General features: G+C 40.6%; 1 protein-coding gene across 1 annotated transcript in view; it reads right to left on the reverse strand.

Moving 5' to 3' along the window:
• The window catches only part of LOC126355309 (uncharacterized), an 852583-nt gene that overhangs the window by 101712 nt on the left and 732260 nt on the right, over window positions 1-18611 (reverse strand). The window contains exons 11-12 of the mRNA XM_050005601.1: window positions 13470-13645; window positions 5764-5842 (exon numbers count right to left, since the gene is read on the reverse strand). Coding sequence (XP_049861558.1) covers window positions 5764-5842; window positions 13470-13645 — 255 coding nt within the window. The remainder of the gene's footprint in view (window positions 1-5763; window positions 5843-13469; window positions 13646-18611) is intronic.

The raw sequence follows: 18611 nt of genomic DNA on the forward strand, positions 1-18611 counted from the left end.
CATTGAGTGGGATTGATAATAAAGCTGTGTTAAATGTTTTTCAATCAGTTATTGCTATGATCTATGCTACAATAAATATTCAAAATGAGTAATATTAGCTACATCGCAGAACCGTTATCAGTGGAACAGGGTGTGTCATGTCCTGCACGAATGTGATCACTGCAATAATTCTTGCAACTAATTCGTCTTCCGACTACACATGCGTTTCAAGTAGTCCCAGGGAAAAAAGTCCATCGGACTGTATGTCTCGCATTTCTCTGCACGTGTACTGCCACCGTCAAGCAAGCACTACAGCGTTACATGCTGTTTACTGGCTGAACATCAGGACTTCTCAAGACTAACTACTTCAAATCAACAGTGGTGTAAATAAGTTTAAAACAGGCACTTTCTCTAATGTTACCCATCTTAAGGACTTGAAGTACTGGTTGCGAAGGTGATAGTTATAGCTCATTTGGCATACAACAACTAATGTTAGAAGTGTAATCCTCAGTAATGCATTTCTGGAATCGTGCCCCAACCACCTGGCGTCTCTGTTTACCTTTCATAAGCATGCACATAAAAAAGAAAGTTATTTGGATATAAAGTGCTCGTTTCCTCATAAAAACGGCAACACGAAATTCCCTGTTCCGCTTATCCATATTTCCGCGCACTGACTGAAGTGTGTTGCTTTCGCATAGCGGTTCATGTCTCGCAGCTGCCTTCCGCGCACCGACTAGTACAAGAATCACCTAAAGGGACCCAAGAGACTGCACTGAGCCATCAGCCGTGCCACAGCATTCCAGAGATGATACATGAGATGTGAAGAGACATACCAATAGTCATCTAAGCAAACCTGCTCACGTACGTCGTATTAACGCTAATCTTAAAAAAACTATCCAAGAAACTGTTGAAGAAATTGTTACTACTACCGCCTGTTTGTACATAAAGTACAATATCGAATGTAACTCCGTGAACTAGTTTATGCTATTCAAGTACGTCAGTTGCCCTTAGTTTCCTCTCTACGAAATCATACACGTTGTTTCACAATTGTTATTACAGACTTCTAGCGATTGTAGGCCGAGCTTAATATATGAAGTTTTGATAAGGAAATCATGTCCAGAAATGTGAAGTTTGGATGTAAAATAAGTTTCAAGATTGGATATTTCCGAATCTCTCGCATCACGAAACGCACACAAACTGGGAAGATGTCACCGTTGTGAGTCCATGTAACAATTACGAAGTCACACACCATTTCACCAGACTGTCAGGAACTGGTACGGTCGCAACTACGTGGCGTGACTGTGGTACTCCACGGACGCGCTGCAGTCTCTACTTTGAAGAGGAGCTCCTTCGTTACGTACAAGAGAATCCGACGAGGAGTACTTGAAACGTTGCCATGTCATGGGTTCTTATTGAGATTGGTGAGAGACTGGTCTCCGCTCTCTACCACGAAGGACGCGATTTTAAAGTGATCCAGCCAGCCGCTGTGGCTGAGAGGTTCTTGGCCCTTCAGTCCGGAACCGGGCTGCTGCTACGGTCGCGGCTTCGAATCCTGCCTCGGGCTGGATGTGTGTGATAACCTTAGGTTAGTTAGGTTTAAGTAGTTGTAAGTCTAGGGGACTGATGACCTCAGACGTTAAGTCTCATAGTGCTTAGAGCCATTTGTACACGGCGCGACTGTGTAGAGGTACGTTATTTACAGTTGTTTTACACCCAAGCGCTACAATACTTTGCATGAGTTCCTTATCAAAATTTTATCTACCAAGACCGCTCTATAACCCCAAGCCTCTAACAGGAATTGTGTAGCTCGCCTTACGACGTAATGTACTTTTCTGTACGCTTGTGCTTATGTGTATGTAAAAACGATTGAATTTCGGTTCATTATAAACTTGTATGCGATATACTTCCTCTGTGTTGTTTAATCTACGTGACTAAAAGCAATGTTGTTATTTCAGTGGTGTACAGTTTCATATCTTGCGCTTGTTGTACTTTTCGTCAAATATTGCTTATTAATTTTATTGTGATCTGCAATAATATTAGATCGAAAATAGTTTCATGATTTGGCGTTATTGTGCTATACAGACCGGTTCGTTAAAGCGGCATCTACAGTAATGCTAATGTTAGTATCCGTAGTAGATGGCAGGCTCCACCATTTGTGTACATACACATTAACATTTTAGTGTAAGGGAAGATACCATTAAGGGAGTTGCACAGCAATTTTGAGTCTCCTATTCCTTATAGGCCAACAACACAGGGTTTTCAAAACTTCAGTGTCCGAAGTAACAGGGATGACACAGGAGACAAAATCAAATATCAGGTTACCTTCCATTCAGAAATCTGTTGCACTCAGTGACTGTTATATTGCCCTGTAAATTATAGATTGCAGCGATCAGTCGTCCTTTTTAAATTTTATAGCGCAGATTTAGATTTCGGCTAGAAGCTAGCCATTCATACTAGTGCATTGAGAATGGCTAGCTACTAGCCGAAATCTAGATCTCCACAGTAAAATTTAAAAAGGATGACTGATCGCTGCAATCTATAATTTACAAAATCAAATATTGTTGTAAAGCTACCATGTGTCAGAAACACATCTTGATTGAGCACTGAGCATGCGTAGATAATACTCGACTGGAACAGATGAAAGACGTTATGTCTAACGTTTTCACAATTCGCATGTATTGTCGGATGAAATCCTTCATTTGTGTGGCCATATTGTCCGTGCTTGCTTCACGGTTCTTGAGGACATTTTCATTCCGACCTTACAGCTACAAGAACGTTCGTGTTCTTCCATCAGACGCGTTTCGCTTTAATGAGGTAGAGCAGTGTCAGTGGTACGTAATTATAGATAATTACAAGTTGATTTATTTTCAATATCAAAAACCAGCTCGTTAACAATATGTTGATTTTTATTAGTTCAATCTTCCGGGCTGAGAGTGCATGGTCGATCTGTGAAACTACTTCTTGCTGACGTTTCGTTGCCAACGTTTCATTAACTAATGAAGACGCCAGCCGTGAAAGCCTAGGCTTTATGTTGGTTTTTACTTACGGTGAGTCTACTGGTTTCTCGTTTATATCAGTAAATTCCGTCTGCTAGCAAATCTTCGGTGTCTTTCATCACTAGACACTGATACATGTCTAATATTACGTTGCTCTGGAGAACTTTTCATATCTTACATTTTACAGAGCCACTTTTTGGCACAACGCTGTTAACTGTTTTTTATACTTTTAAGTTCAAAAATGGTTCAAATGGCTGTGAGCACTATTGGACTTAACATCTATGGTCATCAGTCCCCTTGAACTTAGAACTACTTAAACCTAACTAACCTAAGGACATACGTTTAAGTGTTTATTGTATTTTGTAGTGTTGAGAAATCAACGTTGCCTCTAGTCTATCTTTAACCTATAGCTTTTTGATTTTTATAATTAAATGTATGTGTGTTATTCTCTTTAATTATACTGTTGTGTATTTACATACGGTGTAAGATTATTGAAGGAATAATGAAGGAGTGTTTTTCATTTTAGGTGGGGGAGGGAGAAACCATGACGAGTGGATGTAAGTGTATAATAGTGTGAGTTGGAGGAAAATGTAAGGGACAAGAAGTGAAATGAACTGTGAAGGGGGGTGGGGGGTGAGGGGGGGGGATGTTGGACCAGGAGAGGGTGAAGTTTGGCTCTTCTCTTTTCCATGGAATTTTTTCAATTGTTTTATATACTACTTTCCAATATTTATTTGGCCCTTGAGCAACTGTTTATTTTGTGCCAATGCTGATGATGTTTTACCTCAACAAAGCGAAAAGCGCCAGGTGAAAAAACAAGACAGGGACTTTTTTTAGTTGTAACGACGGAACGAAAATACCCTATGATCGGATAAAAATCTACGTATTACTGGTGTGCAAGGTCATCAGAGACGTTCGCAGTATACATGTGGGCCGGTATCGTAGGCGACTAATTACTTCGTCCTTACATGTTGCCTATTCGATTCAGTTGACCAACATACACAGTGTTCTTGGAAGTTCACCTGCCGCCTATTGTGGTGGAGGTACTTTAGATATCAGAAGAACGCGGTTTCAGCATAATGTGGCCCCAGTGCACTCCGCAGAATACGTCCTAGCACTAGCAAACCAGCACTTTAGGCAGTCACTGGATCGGTTGAAGATGACCCGTGCATTGATCTGCAAGGTCTCCGGACCTCACCTCATTAGAGTTCTACCTCTGGGGCTACATGAAAGCAGATATGTTGTATTCCACCTGTTCTGACTCGGTGGCAGAACTGGTAGCAAGATTTTTTGCAGCAGACACATAAACACAGAACACACTATGCAATTTCGCAGAGAGTACGCGATTCCCTGGTACGTCGATAGCAGCTCTGCACTGAAGTTAATGGTGCTCATTATGAACTTTCGTTGTGACGTAGTAGTGATCAGAACAATGAAGCAATGAAAAACATTGAACAACGTTTTACACTCACTCACACACAATAACTTCCTGCAGAATTATTACTTCAACAATTTGCAGTTGCTTAACGAAATATGTTTGTTTTTGTCTCTGTCACCACCACTGTTAGTTTGGTCACTGAATTTTTGAGCACCCTGTATGTGAATGACCATCAAGTTAACATTCAGTAAACAGAGATAGTAATTTTTATAGACGACCCACACATTACGATCCATTCTGTTGAAAAGAAAGCAATAAAACACTATATTAACACCATTTTCTAAGGAACTAATAACTATTTCAATGAAAATGTAGGACAGTTTTGAGGAAATCAGTATATTGAACTCTATACAGCAAACAGAGTAACACAAATTTATTGTTTCTCAAGAACGGTAGTCGGTAAATAACATTTTTCAAGTTTTTGAGTGTTTATATTGATAAGATCTTGAACTAAATGAAACGGATTATTGAGCAGTTGGAACAACTAATTTCATCAACTTTTGCTGTTCATGCAGTTGCTGCTTTTGGAAACAAATCAGCACTTTAACGTATTTTGCACTTATGCCATAAGTTATTAACGAATGGATAATTTTTTGGGGAACCTCATCACTTAGAAAGAAATTAATGACTGCATAAGACCTGGAAGTGTGAGCAATAGGCTGTGAGCGGTCACAGTCACCTTGCAAGCGCATCTTGAAGGGTATTTATACTCTGTGATAAAATCTCATATAATCCTGCACAATTTGACAATAACTGTGATGTCACCGATGAAACACATGAAGAAACGATGACCATTGCTCAGTTCTCAGTGGCTCATAAAGTAAACCTACAAGCAGCCACTAGATTCTTTTCTCATTTGTACAATAACTTAAACTCCCAGATAGTAAAGGAAATTTGAAATCTAGCCTATTATCATTTCTTGTGGACATCTCCTACTCTCACATAAACTTTTCGTTTCAGCAACTCTGGACTAAAACAATTGAGTTTGTCACTAGTATACATTAGGAGATAGACTAATATCTTGATTTAAAAAAATTAAAACAGAGTACTGTTTAATAACCTGTAAATCATCAGTATTTAGCCATACTAGCAAACATATCATGTACATGTAGCGTGTAAGCTGACTAACGTCATATCACTTCAATATCACTTCAATAAAAACTGTGGAAAATATACTCTGAAAGATGTACCTACTTCATGTAACACGATATAGGCCAGGATTTACCGTAACAAAATGACAATAAGTGCCGATCATGAAGTTTTGCCAGACTGTTGTGACAAAGTACGTGCTCCTCCTAAATGACAAAAGTACCTGTCGAATATCTGGTAAGCTCCAGTCTAGCGACTCACCTCTATCTCCTTCTCTACGTAGAGTATGCTGCGCTCCTGTAAGGCCGGGAAGGACACCCGCGTGATGCGGCTGCTACTACTAAAACAAGAGAGCACAAAACGATGTTGCTAAAATTTTTGCTATGATTTGTACAGAGAAGGGGCTTTAAACTCCTCAGAGAACGACGCACCTGTAAATGAAAGGATATAGTTTGCAATACCTTATAATGAAACTGGTTAGTGACGCACTTTTATTTGATTGTATACAACACAATACACAAAATAAATTCACCAATCAGCCCAGTAACATTTCTTCCATAATATAGGTTTTCATTTTTATTTGCCTCTACTCAGATATAGTCAAGTTGTCTGCTTGTCTACTAATGTGAATGAGATGTTTTTCATCCAAACAACGTAATTCAAAAGTTATTTCCAATGAAATATCATAATGTTCAAAAACTTAACAAAATTCCTTAGGATTTTTGAAAAACTTGTATCATTAATTATTATGTTTATGTTTCATATATAGCCGAATTTTAAAATAACAAAGTGCAAATCAAAAATGCACAAACATAATTATATCATATTGTCAAATAGTGTATATGTATAGCTAATTGACCTATGTTCATTTTTGGTGGGACTGCGATGTTGTGAGTCGACTAAGAAGTAGCGTATTTTTGTGCATATCCAATGGAATTGCTGTATTGTAACTACTGAATCTAAAAGCAGTGATTAAAATGTGGAGAAACTAACTAAATTCCTGTATCTCTTCATTTGAACTTAAACAAAGAAAATATTATGAATCCAGTGACCTCTTTCTAAAAGCAGAAAACATCATATTCAGAGGTTAGCTGAACGAAGGACCTGCAATCCACATTGACCGCAAGTTGTGAGAAACTCATTTAAGAAACATGCAGCCAGAAAATAAAGACAAAGTTTTAATCTTATTTCTAATTGCGTTTTAACGTTTTGGAATCATTAAAGCGAACCGTTGCACTGTGAAGTGAACATTGTCAAACATTTCTTCAATTTTAAAATTCGTTATTATTAAATGATAGAAAGTTAGAATCTTATACAAGCATAATAGTTCGCATCATGAAAATCATATTGCTCCGTAAACTGAGACACAAATTTCATCGAAGAGTGTATTTGGGGAGTAGATGGGTGGGGTGGGGGGGGGGGGGGGGGGTTGGAGAGGGCCGGGGATGGAAGACACTGGGGAGTAAGAAACATTATAGCAGTGACACAAGAAAGTGGGAGAACAATAAGAGAACCAAATCTTTTGAAATGATCAGAACAGACATCAAAGACAAAACCTACCAAAATTTCTTTATAAACACGTATTTTTCGCCTTGTTGGAATATGAATAATACGCCATCTCCTGTTGATACCTAACATTGTGTATTTTTCTCAGCATTTCAATCAATAGCCAGGAAAATTTTTTAATGTATTCTGTTTTCCGTCTGTGTAAAAATGCAGTAATGTAATAATTCCATTAACATAGTACGTTACCTGCACATTTGAGGCATAGGAAGATTGGAAAGAAGACATCATGCTAGATAGTATATGTATGGTATAGCTTTAAACTGTGGAGAAAAAATTATCAGCTCATACTGTTTTGTACTGTCAAATACAACAAAGAGGGTTGAATGGACTGCGCATTAGTTGACTGTTCCATTGTTCCTTGGCAGGATATTTTATATCTTGTAAATGAAAAACAAACGACACTGTATTAATATTCTACAATATTTATTACTTTACGAACAGTCTGGCAGGGCAATAACCGCCCACTGGAAAGAAACGCCGTATAACAGGATACTTAGAAAAGGGCACTGTGCTTTTGAAGACCAGCCGCTTAATGATGACCACGATTACAAGGTGCAGCAAGAAGTACACAAAGAGTGGAAGGCAAACTACCTTAAAATAACGGAAAGTAATAAACTTACATTCACTACCCAAGGCTAAGAACTGAATCATGAGAGACAATTCCCTTACTCGCCACTTCCAACTGCTGATACTGTTAATTATCTAGTCTGGTAGATTTTGTAATCTACCCCTCCTACTGACAGGCTCCATTTTTCTTAATATCGGATACTGCAGCTTCACTCACCATATGAAAATTTTATTTTGAGTTATTATAATTGTTTCAATTAGCTGCTTAGTCTCATTGTAATATTTTGCTCGTTTGTTATTTTGGACTTATCAAGGACAAGAATACCTTGTTCAGACACTCCACTGGAATATTTGCCGGAGTTTACCATACTCGATTGAGCCAAGATTGTCTTCTTCAGTCACCCACGTGGAACTTGTTTAGCCGGCCGCGGTGGTCTCGCGGTCCTAGGCGCACAGTCCGGAACCGTGCGACTGCTACGGTCGCAGGTTCGAATCCTGCCTCGGGCATGGATGTGTGTGATGTACTTAGGTTAGTAAGGTTTAAGTAGTTCTGAGTTGTAGGGGACTGATGACCACAGCAATTGAGTCCCAGCAGTCAGAGCCATTTGAACCAATTTTTTGAACTTGTTTATACTGTTGTAATTTGTCATATAGTTACTTCAAGTCACATTCTCATATAAACTACATTGTTTTACATCTTATTTTTACCGAAATAATTCCTTCCACTTTCTTCGACAAAAATTTCACAACCACACATATTTATCCTTCTACCTGACGGTAGCGTAACAGCTGATAAGCGCTTCATAAAATAATAAACATTATAGCATATCAGAGCATTGCCGTGTGTTTTTTCACTCATAATGAATGTACTATTTTCATGTCTGTTTTGTTGATAAAACCAATGAAGGCCGTATATTACACATGCTATTTCTGCCACAGAGATACTCTCTGTCCATGAGCACAAAGAAATTAGTAACGTAAGATATTTAGCACTTTTCATTTACCAGTGTCCTATAGACAGAATTAAGTCGTAGCACGTAACATAAGAAGTACCCGTTGCACAAAACAAAATAATTAGTATTATGAGTGACCTCCACACAATTTCATCTTCAAAGGATCTGTTGAAAAGATTAGAAATACTATCTCTACAACCTACCCTGCATACTTACTTTCTCATTAAATATGGTATCAACTACGTACAGTAACTTTAGTGTGGTAGTAGTATTCACATACAAAATACTAGAAGGAGATATGATCTCCACTTTCCCTTGCTGAATATAAATTCGGCACTCAAATGAGAGAAATATCCGCCTGTAAAACTCTCCGACAGTCCACTAATGGAAATAAAATGTTTGATAAATGAAGTATTTTAAAATGTAGCTGACATTTGTGTCTTCTTAACTACTTCTGTAGCACAACAGTGTCCTCGAGCGAACGGACATTAGCATTCACCTATAGCTGTCATACAGCCCTGTAAGTACACTTGTTTTAACGATCAGAATAATCTTTTGTGCAAATGGCACATTACACAGTTTAGCTTTTTTCCGTTAATATGCTTTGGCAAATGGAGAAATATCTATGGATTTAGAAGTATGAATCACTGGAACACGCACTTCCAATACTTGTGTAGGAGGGAACCCCAAATGTCAAGGTGATATAAAAAGTTGCAGTAGAGCTTTCAAGCGCTGTCGCATGTTCTGATACATGAGAGAAACACCCATTGTTTTATTGGTCTTGATGATTGGCTAAAATAATACAATGCAGACGCCAGTCGGGGGCAGCTGGCAATTTATGACCCAATGACCAAACAGGAAAATAAATTCTGAGATAACTCCAAACAAAACGCTAGTAAATGATGGAATGCTTTTATAATGGAACATTCTTGGTACGAGCGTGTGTGTGTGTGTGTGTGTGTGTGTGTGTGTGTGTGTGTGTGTGTGTGTGTGTGTGTGGCTAGTAAACGATGGAATGCTTCTATAATGGAACATTCTTGGTACGAGCGTGTGTGTGTGTGTGTGTGTGTGTGTGTGTGTGTGAGAGAGAGAGAGAGAGAGAGAGAGAGAGAGAGAGACTCAGCTATAGGAGAGAATCAAGCGCTAGTAGGAGATATTTTGCTGTTAGGCCTCATGTAAGGCGTCTTGACTTGAGATATAAAGTCATTCAGGACAGTTTTGGAGCATGAAACTGATTGCCGGGGACAGTCGAAGCCAGTAAAGAAATTAAGGAATTCAACCAACTGTCACTTTGGTGTCAGTTGACCACGAAGAACCTGGAGACTACAGACACTAAAGTGCTCCAGTAACAGTCAAACTGGTAATCTTCTGTTTCTCTCAGAGCGATGACTAGCACCAAAGAAAGTGATCCTGAAATAACTATTAATGCAATATTCGCAGTATTGCCATGTAACAGAAATACGACGACAGTTTCAGAACAAGTTCTTTTTAAAAGGGTAATTGCAGTTAGTGTATCTGTGGTTCAGTATAAATACAATACGCGAGAACAAATATACTGAGCTGTAAACTAATGACATTCTACAGCTGACACATCTAACACTTCGCTCTATGTGCTGCATTCAAGTGCTAAGCGTACAGTTAATAAATATAATTTATGTGGCTATGGTAGCCCAGTGGATAGAGCACTTGACTCCAGCCCTGGAGGTCCCAGATTCAATTACAGCGAGGAATCTCTGCGGGACGGCCAGAAGTACGCCCATCCTGTTATCACATGAGTACCAGCTTACTTTCCCGTGGATGAAACATAGCCAGGGCAATGCGGTCGCCACCACCCCTTCCCCCCCCCCCCCCCCCCCCCCCCCCGCTCATGGTGCTCCGGTGGAGAACCTCTGCAGTACATTCAATTAGGGCAGTCGCACTGTCAGAGGCTTTCACCACGTACTTTACCTCTACCTTCACATCTAATAAGTTTCTTAATATGGAAAACATAACAATAATCACCATGTAATTACCTTCCTGGACTAGTGCCTAACGAAGCGTCAGTAGGTAAATTAGATGCTAATTTTAACAACAAAAGAAAAAAAAATTCTCCAGGAAGGTGTTATCCAAATGCGATGGAAATGGGTAAAGGTGATGTACATTTACAGACAAAGGATCGCAATGTCAGAGAACTAGGATTATTTATTCAAGAGGAAGAGCTTCATATATTGAGGAAGTCAGTAGTGCGTTGTTCCATCTCTGGCCCTTAAGCAAGCAGCTATTCGGCTTGGAATTGGCTGACACATTCGTTGGATGTCCTTCTGAGGGATATACTGCCAGATTCTGTCCGATTGGCACGTCAGGTCGTCACAGTTCCAAGCTGGTTGGAGGGCCAGGCCGAGGATGCTCCAAAGATCCTCAATTGGACTACAATCAGGCCAACTGCCTGGAGAAGGGTTAGGATTCGGCCAGTACCAAGAGTAGTAGAAACTGTCTCCATGTGTGTGTGGGGGGGGGGGGGGGGGATTATTTTGATGACGTGTAAGCCCAGGGTGGTTCATAATAAAGGGCAACGAAATAGCACGTAAAATATCTCTGACGTGCCGCTGTGCTGACAACCAGAGGGGACCTACTATGAAAGGGAATGTCACTAAAGACCATGACTATTGACTGTCAGACCGTTCAGTGGGTGACAGTCACGTCAGTATCACACTACTGCGTAGTCGTCTCCAGACATGTCGTCGGCCTGGAATCTCACTGACTGAAGTAAAATTACCTTCAGTCAAAAAATGGTTCAAATGGCTCTGAGCACTATGGGACTCATCATCTGAGGTCATCAGTCCCCTAGAACTTAAACCTAACTAACCCAAGAACATCACACACATCCATTCCTGAGGTAGGATTCGAACCTGCGACCGTAGCAGTCACACATTTCCAGACTGAAGCGCCTAGAACCGCTCGGCCACAGCAGACAGCTATCTCCAGTCACGATTTCCGCTTTAAAACTGAGCCTCAATGATCGCCTAGGTCACCGGATCTCTCCCCAAATAGAATGTTTCGTGTGTTATGGGCTGGGCCCTCCAACCAACTCTGGATTTGGACGATCTAACTCACAAATTGGACAGAAATTGGCACGATATCCCTCAAGAGGACATCCAGTAACTCTATCAGTCAATGGAAAGCCGAATAACTGCCTTCATGATGGGCAGATATGGGCCAACGCGTTATTTACTTTCTCAATTTGTGAAGCTCTTTCTCTTGAATAACTCATCCATTTCTTCTGAAGTTGTAATCATTTGGCAGTCTGTACATGTACATCATATCTACCGATATCCTCATCATTCGGATATTTCCTTCTTGGTGCGTCGTTTTCTTCTCCTGTTAGAGTGTCCCAACTTCATCACGTAACACTGAAATTTGGGTACCATACTCGATTAAAGAACCTTCCGAGTCTTCTGAAGAGATTATCAAGTGCGCAGTGGGTGTTTCAAATACCAGTCAAAATCGTATTGCAGGGATAGCATCTAATCACGTTAGAGGAAGTGATGGCTCTAGAAGTAAGCGTCTCATTCAAACTGTTGTTGCTGTGGTCTTCAGTCCTGAGACTGGTTTGAAGCAGCTCTCCATGCTAATCTATCCTGTGCAAGCTCCTTCATCTCCCATTACTTACTGCAACCTACATCCTTCTGAGTCTGCTTAGTGTATTCATCTCTTGGTCTCCCTCTACTATTTTTACCCTCCACGCTGCCCTACAATGCTAAATTTGTGACCCCTTGACGCCTCAGGACTTGTCCTACCAACCGGTCCCTTCTTCTAGTCCAGTTGTGCCACAAACTTCTCTTCTCCCCAGTCCTATTCAATACCTCTTCATTAGTTACGTGATCTACCCATCTAATCTGCAGCATTCTGCTGTAGCACCACATTTCGAAATCTTCTATTCTCTTCTTGTCCAAACTAGTTATCGTCCATGTTTCACTTCCATACATGGCTACACTCCATAGAAATACTTTCAGAAAGGACTTCCTGACACATAAATATATACTCGATGTTAACAAATCTCTCTTCTTCAGAAACGTTTTCCTTGCCATTGCCAGTCTACATTTGATATCCTCTCTACTTCGACCATCATCAGTTGTTTTGCTCCCCAAATGTAATTCCCTCAGCATCACCCGACTTAATTCGACTACATTCCATTATCCTCGTTTTGCTTTTGTTGACGTTCATCTTATATCCTCCTTTCAAGACACTGTCCATTCCGCTCAATTGCTCTTCCAGGTCCTTTGCTGTCTCTGACAGAATTACAATGTCATCGGCGAACCTTAAAGTTTTTATTTCAAAAAAAAAAAAATGGCTCTGAGCACTATGGGACTCAACTGCTGTGGTCATCAGTCCCCTAGAACTTAGAACTACTTAAACCTAACTAACCTAAGGACATCACACACATCCATGCCCGAGGCAGGATTCGAACCTGCGACCGTAGCAGTCACACGGTTCCGGACTGCGCGCCTAGAACCGCGAGACCACCGCGGCCGGCAAAGTTTTTATTTCATCTCCATGGATTTTAATACCTACTCCGAATTTTTCTTTCGTTTCCTTTACTGCTTGCTCAATATACAGATCGAATAACACTGGGGAGAGGCTACAAACCTGTCTCACTCCCTTCCCTACCACTGCTTCCCTTTCATGCTCCTAGACTCCTATAACTGCCATCTGGTTTCTGTACAAATTGTAAATAGCCTTTCGCTCCTTGTATTTTACCCCTGCCACCTTTCGAATTTGAAAGAGAGTATTCCAGTCAACATTGCCAAAAGCTTTCTCTAATTCTACAAATGCTAGCGACGTAGTATTACCACCAGAGCTGACCACTGTATTACGTGCAGTAGCTGGTCAGCGCTGGCCTACCTGTCGATGCTGACTGCCTTGTAGACGCCGCGGCAGCTGTAGACGGGCCGCAGACGGCCCTCGCCCAGCTTGCGGCGCAGCCAGCCCGCGCAGCCGCAGCGCTGGTACATCATGGCCGCCGCCAGCGCCGCCGCCACCACGAACGACACCGTGGGCAGCACCACCACCAGCACCAGCTGCGACACCACGGCCGTTACACACCGGCTACTCACACCGTCACCGAGTACATGTTTGAAAATACACGTCTCGACTCGATAAACACTTTACATTATCTCCTCAAACAAGGGAAAGTACGGGATGGAATAACAACAATGTTATGAAAGGGGTAGTTACTACACACCATATAGAGGGGATGCTGAGTGGCAGATCAAAGCTTTGGGCCAAACAGGACTTCATCAGAATAGACACAGCACACTCACGCAAATGCAAACAGACTGAGTCTGGCATTGGCAAACAGAGACTGAGGTCGTGTATGTATGTAATTCGCGTTTGCCTGAGTGTTCCTGTGTATGTTGTTGTTGTGTACATAGCTCCGCGTAGTCAACTCGTACACAACTTTCCCACTAGAGCGCGCCCCGCTAAGCACAACAGCGCTCGTCCGTCTCCGCTCTACGAGATGGCGCTGCCATAGACACGGACCAAATTCTGCTCCCGCCGATCCGCGTTTTAATATGTAATGCAGCCAATTAGATTGCTGCTAACGTAGGACTTTTTATCCTCGCAGATCTCACTCGTGCAGTGATACATGAACTCGCGAGGTATTATAATGAGTGTACAGACCTCTGATTAGTCAGTCTGCATTAGTCTGTACCAGTCTGCATTAGTCTGTACCAGTCTGTAGTCAAGTTTCAGTCTGCGCCTAATACGATTACCATATTCCTGTACATAGCCATGAAGATAAATCTATAGACACTTTTGTCAAGTATCAGAGATATATGTGAGAATAAGGTTAACGTACCAATACCAAAGGAACTTCAGATTGTCAATTGTAAATAGATTTCAGAACCAAGTTAAGTAATTTTTTTGCTTGTTATTATTTCAATAAATGTGTGTGAAAATTAACCAAGTTCCATTTAATGTTGGTCACCGTCAATCTGCTACTCCAAGTGTGCAAGTGGCATTTATATCGCCTGACCTAATAGCAGAAGATAAAAACACCCCGATAAGACCACGAGACATCTTGCTGAAACTCTCCTGCTTCGTTAGAGCGCCAAGTGAAATAATCTGATGGCGTGTGTACGGAAGGTCTTACAGTACACACACCACAGTTGTCTATTATGATGAAGGCTTGTTTGGCCCAAAGCTTTGTCTGACAGTGTTTTTCTTTTGTATATCTGCGACTCAACATCTTCGATAGCTGCTGAGTAGCACCCATCCTTTATATACTAATCTCACATTATTTCGTCTTTTTTCTGGGCAATTAATTTAGAAAATACTCGTAGGTATTGGCTTCACAGAGCACATAGTGCAAGTGTCAAATTACTGTGATGCACCGGTGACATTGCAGGTTCTTACGGGATAACACATATTGCAGTAAGATACCTAGACAAGGAGCCTGGTGAATGTACAGGAGGCTGCAAAACATGTGTCTTAGCCACGACTCATAGCACATGTGTCGCTACTAGCCAGCGTGAGAACGGGCTTTTGTGTCTCTTAGAACGACCCTATATTCATACCCCCATACGAATCTAAATTAAACAAATTAAATATTAACCGATATTTTCAAATCTGGTATACCATTTTTTGCTATTCAGAAGAACATCTCCTCCAAATTCCAAAGCTGTACATATAGTAGTTTCGGATATTCAGAAAATTACCTAAAACCCACCAAACCGACAGTTTGAAAAGTTCAGCTAGGAACGATTAAAGTTTGTCTGTAATTACCATTTGCAATCATTCACAGAGTTCTCAATACATCAAATCAATTATTTCGGATTTTTATTTTCTAAACTCAAATTATTCTTCATTTCGTAGTATTAAAATTCTGAAAAAATTAGTATCTGTTTATTATGTTGTTGTATGAATAAATGAGAATGAGTGAGAGGGTGTATGTGGGACCTACGAAAAAATTCAATGTTATAATATGTACAACATTACATAATTGGAACACGGGAAAGATGTAACTGACCCACATTGCAGATGGCGTATGTCTAGGGGTGATTGATTTTGTAAGAATGCACCTAAAATATCAGTTTAAAGTGCAATCGTTTTCTAAATTACTCTCAAGATTAATTTCATTTCTTTTTGTTTTATTAAACATTGTGGTAGTATTTGCATTTTGGGATGAAATAAATTACTTTCTGAACAGTGTCTGGCTTAGGCGAATTTTGCCGGAAGAATGATCTCGAAGGATCATTCTGACTGGTCCGTCAGACTGATCAGCCTATGAGAATTAAGCAGTTCCTGCACACAGCAAGTTAGATATGGTGTGAGTGAGGCAGTACCAGGAGAGTTGTTCGCCAACTTCAAACACGGAAGGACATGTTAAATGTGATGATTCTCATTATGTGTAAAATGAAGGAATATTGAGTTCTTCACATTTAATAAATGGTGTGACTAGCGCTGATTTAGTTACAAACAGTCTGATGAAATTTTGGCGTTTTTGGATTGGTTTGATGGAAAGTTACGAGCGTGTGAACTTTCGGCCTTTGTGAATAATCCGCATGGCATATTCAGTAATCATTTATGGAGAATTTGGTGAGCACTTTCTTTTAAAGAAACCCACTGAAAAGGAGCGAATGTGAAACTCATTTATAGTAGCGGATATGTGACTGTGAGATAGTGTCATCAATTGGGTCGGACCTGTGTCAATTCTGGCTGCATTGCGTGTGAAATTGGTTGTATCACCTGTGAACAGAGAATATGGATACGTTAGTTAGGTAAATGCGGACTTGATAGCCCTTTTTCATGTGTGCTAGAAGCAAGAAAAAGGCTTATCTACAAATTTTTTGAACATTTACTGTGAGAAAAGAAAAACACCATGTCACTACCCGAAATCTTGATATATGTGAGATTGCAGGAACTGAAATACTACTAGAGTTTACGCAGACTTTGTAGGACAGATGTTAGGCGGCGTTTCTTCCAGCGCTGCTTTTTCGCCGTCTACGAAGTATCTGCGCTTGCAGAGTCAAGGGACTTGTAGAAAAAGGTGGACGTTTATTTTCAACAGTACGACGTATTCTTTTTTTATTTTTTTTATTTTTTTTTTTTTTTTTTAACCGCTCTGCCGCACACCTCTATTCTCGTAGGCGCGGTTCCCCCTGAGGGGATGCGATGTGTGATACAGAAAACACAACTCGCAGTCTGCCTCGGTATCTGCGCGATTGGGGAGGCCAATTGTTAACTGAAGGGGCCCACGCTCTACTCCCAGACGTGTCGGAGGTTTTATTCGCTCCGGGACTGGATATTGTGTTGTCTTTACGTTCACATCATAACTGGCAACAATACTCGTCCTCAGTACGCTATCGTATCGTCTTTCCACGACTAAGGTTGCTGAACCGGCAAGAACCAAAAGACACTTACAAAAAATAAAATAAAATAGAAGTTCACCTTATGCGGTGCGTATCTGTGTAACACTAATGTTATCACCGGAGTAATACAACAAGTAACAAGACATAGTACAGTAGATGGCAATAGCGTGTAGTTGCTGACCTCATCATGAATGACGTCCAATAGATACAGTGCATCACCAATGTAGTCAAGACGGCGAAGAGGTATGGCGCACCTTTACAGCATTAAAATCAATTTCACTATGTTAGCTACATTTTGTACACGGGAATGCCGACATAGAATGCACCTGAGCTAAACTGGCCACTGACTACATTTTTCACTGCAAACTTTTCGAAATACCCACGGTGTTTTACTGTATCACAATATCTACAAGCAATATAGGAAAGAAAAAAACTTGATTGTCATGCTGTGGTATAAGGCCATAAGATGTGTAACTTTATTCTGTACTGAATAGTTTCCTTAGAATCGAGTGAGGAATACCGCATAGCAAACAACATACGTATACGAACCTAAAAACTGTGGTCTTTTAATTTTTTTCAGGAAACATAAAACCGATACAGAGAACCTAAGTAGAGAGACAGATGTAGCTTTGCTTCGTCATATGACTGGAAGTTCGGTTGGAAACGTTCCTCATGCCAGGACGTTGTAGGTGTCGCCACCGGTGCGTCTGTAGCAGTCATCTTCGTGGTGTAGCAGTTTTAATGGCCAGTAGTGTAGTAAACGTAATAGAATTACTCCTCCCATAAAGTTGTTGTAGAGAAGAATAATTAATGGAGAGTCAGCTTCAAGCCTTCCCTTGGCCTTGTTATCCCATCGGTTCACGCAATTTAGTGTTTTCGCTGGAGGAGGCACACATGAAACATTCATCGCTCTCTCCACCGGCCCACGAGCGACAATGCTCTTCTTCTTTCCATAAAATTTGGCGCAGGATTCATTAGCTAAAAAAAATAAGAGTTTATTTGAGAGTACATAAGTTGATAAACTTGCAATTTAAAAAAATACGCTCACAAATTCTAAGGATAACGTCTACCATAATCCATATTTTTACACAGATGTACCTCGAAGTTACCTCCATTGCGTAATATTTGTACAAGTTCGATAACTTACGTTATTCAAGATCAGTAATAATAAATATCAACAGTTGAAACGCTGCGCAGAACTCCCAAGATATACTCGTAACTGTTCAGGTAGATGGACGTCCCACAGTGCAGCGCAACGACCCATATTTCTGTCACGAAGGTTAAGAATCTACCTGTCATGGTAACTGCGAGAAAATGTTCTCGCTGTGCAGATACAGCAACGATTTTAGGCATCACAAATTTGTGGAGCTCTTCAAAAAATGGTTCAAATGGCTCTGAGCACTATGGGACTTAGCTGCTGAGGTCATCAGTCCCCTAGAACTTAGAGCTACTTAAATCTAACTAACCTAAGGACATCACACACATCTATGCCCGAGGCAGGATTCGAACCTGCGAAAGAGCGGTTTCGCGGTTCCAGACTGTAGTGGCTGGAGCTCTTCCATCGAGGGTTAAGTCTTTATGGAAAAACCCAGCTAGCATATTGGTTGCAATGTAGTTCAAAAGAGATGTGAAAGAAGCGAACAAGTCAGCCGTGTAGTATTTCAATTCGTTA

Source organism: Schistocerca gregaria, chromosome 3 (genome assembly GCF_023897955.1).
Source record: "Schistocerca gregaria isolate iqSchGreg1 chromosome 3, iqSchGreg1.2, whole genome shotgun sequence".
Taxonomy (NCBI): domain Eukaryota; kingdom Metazoa; phylum Arthropoda; class Insecta; order Orthoptera; family Acrididae; genus Schistocerca; species Schistocerca gregaria.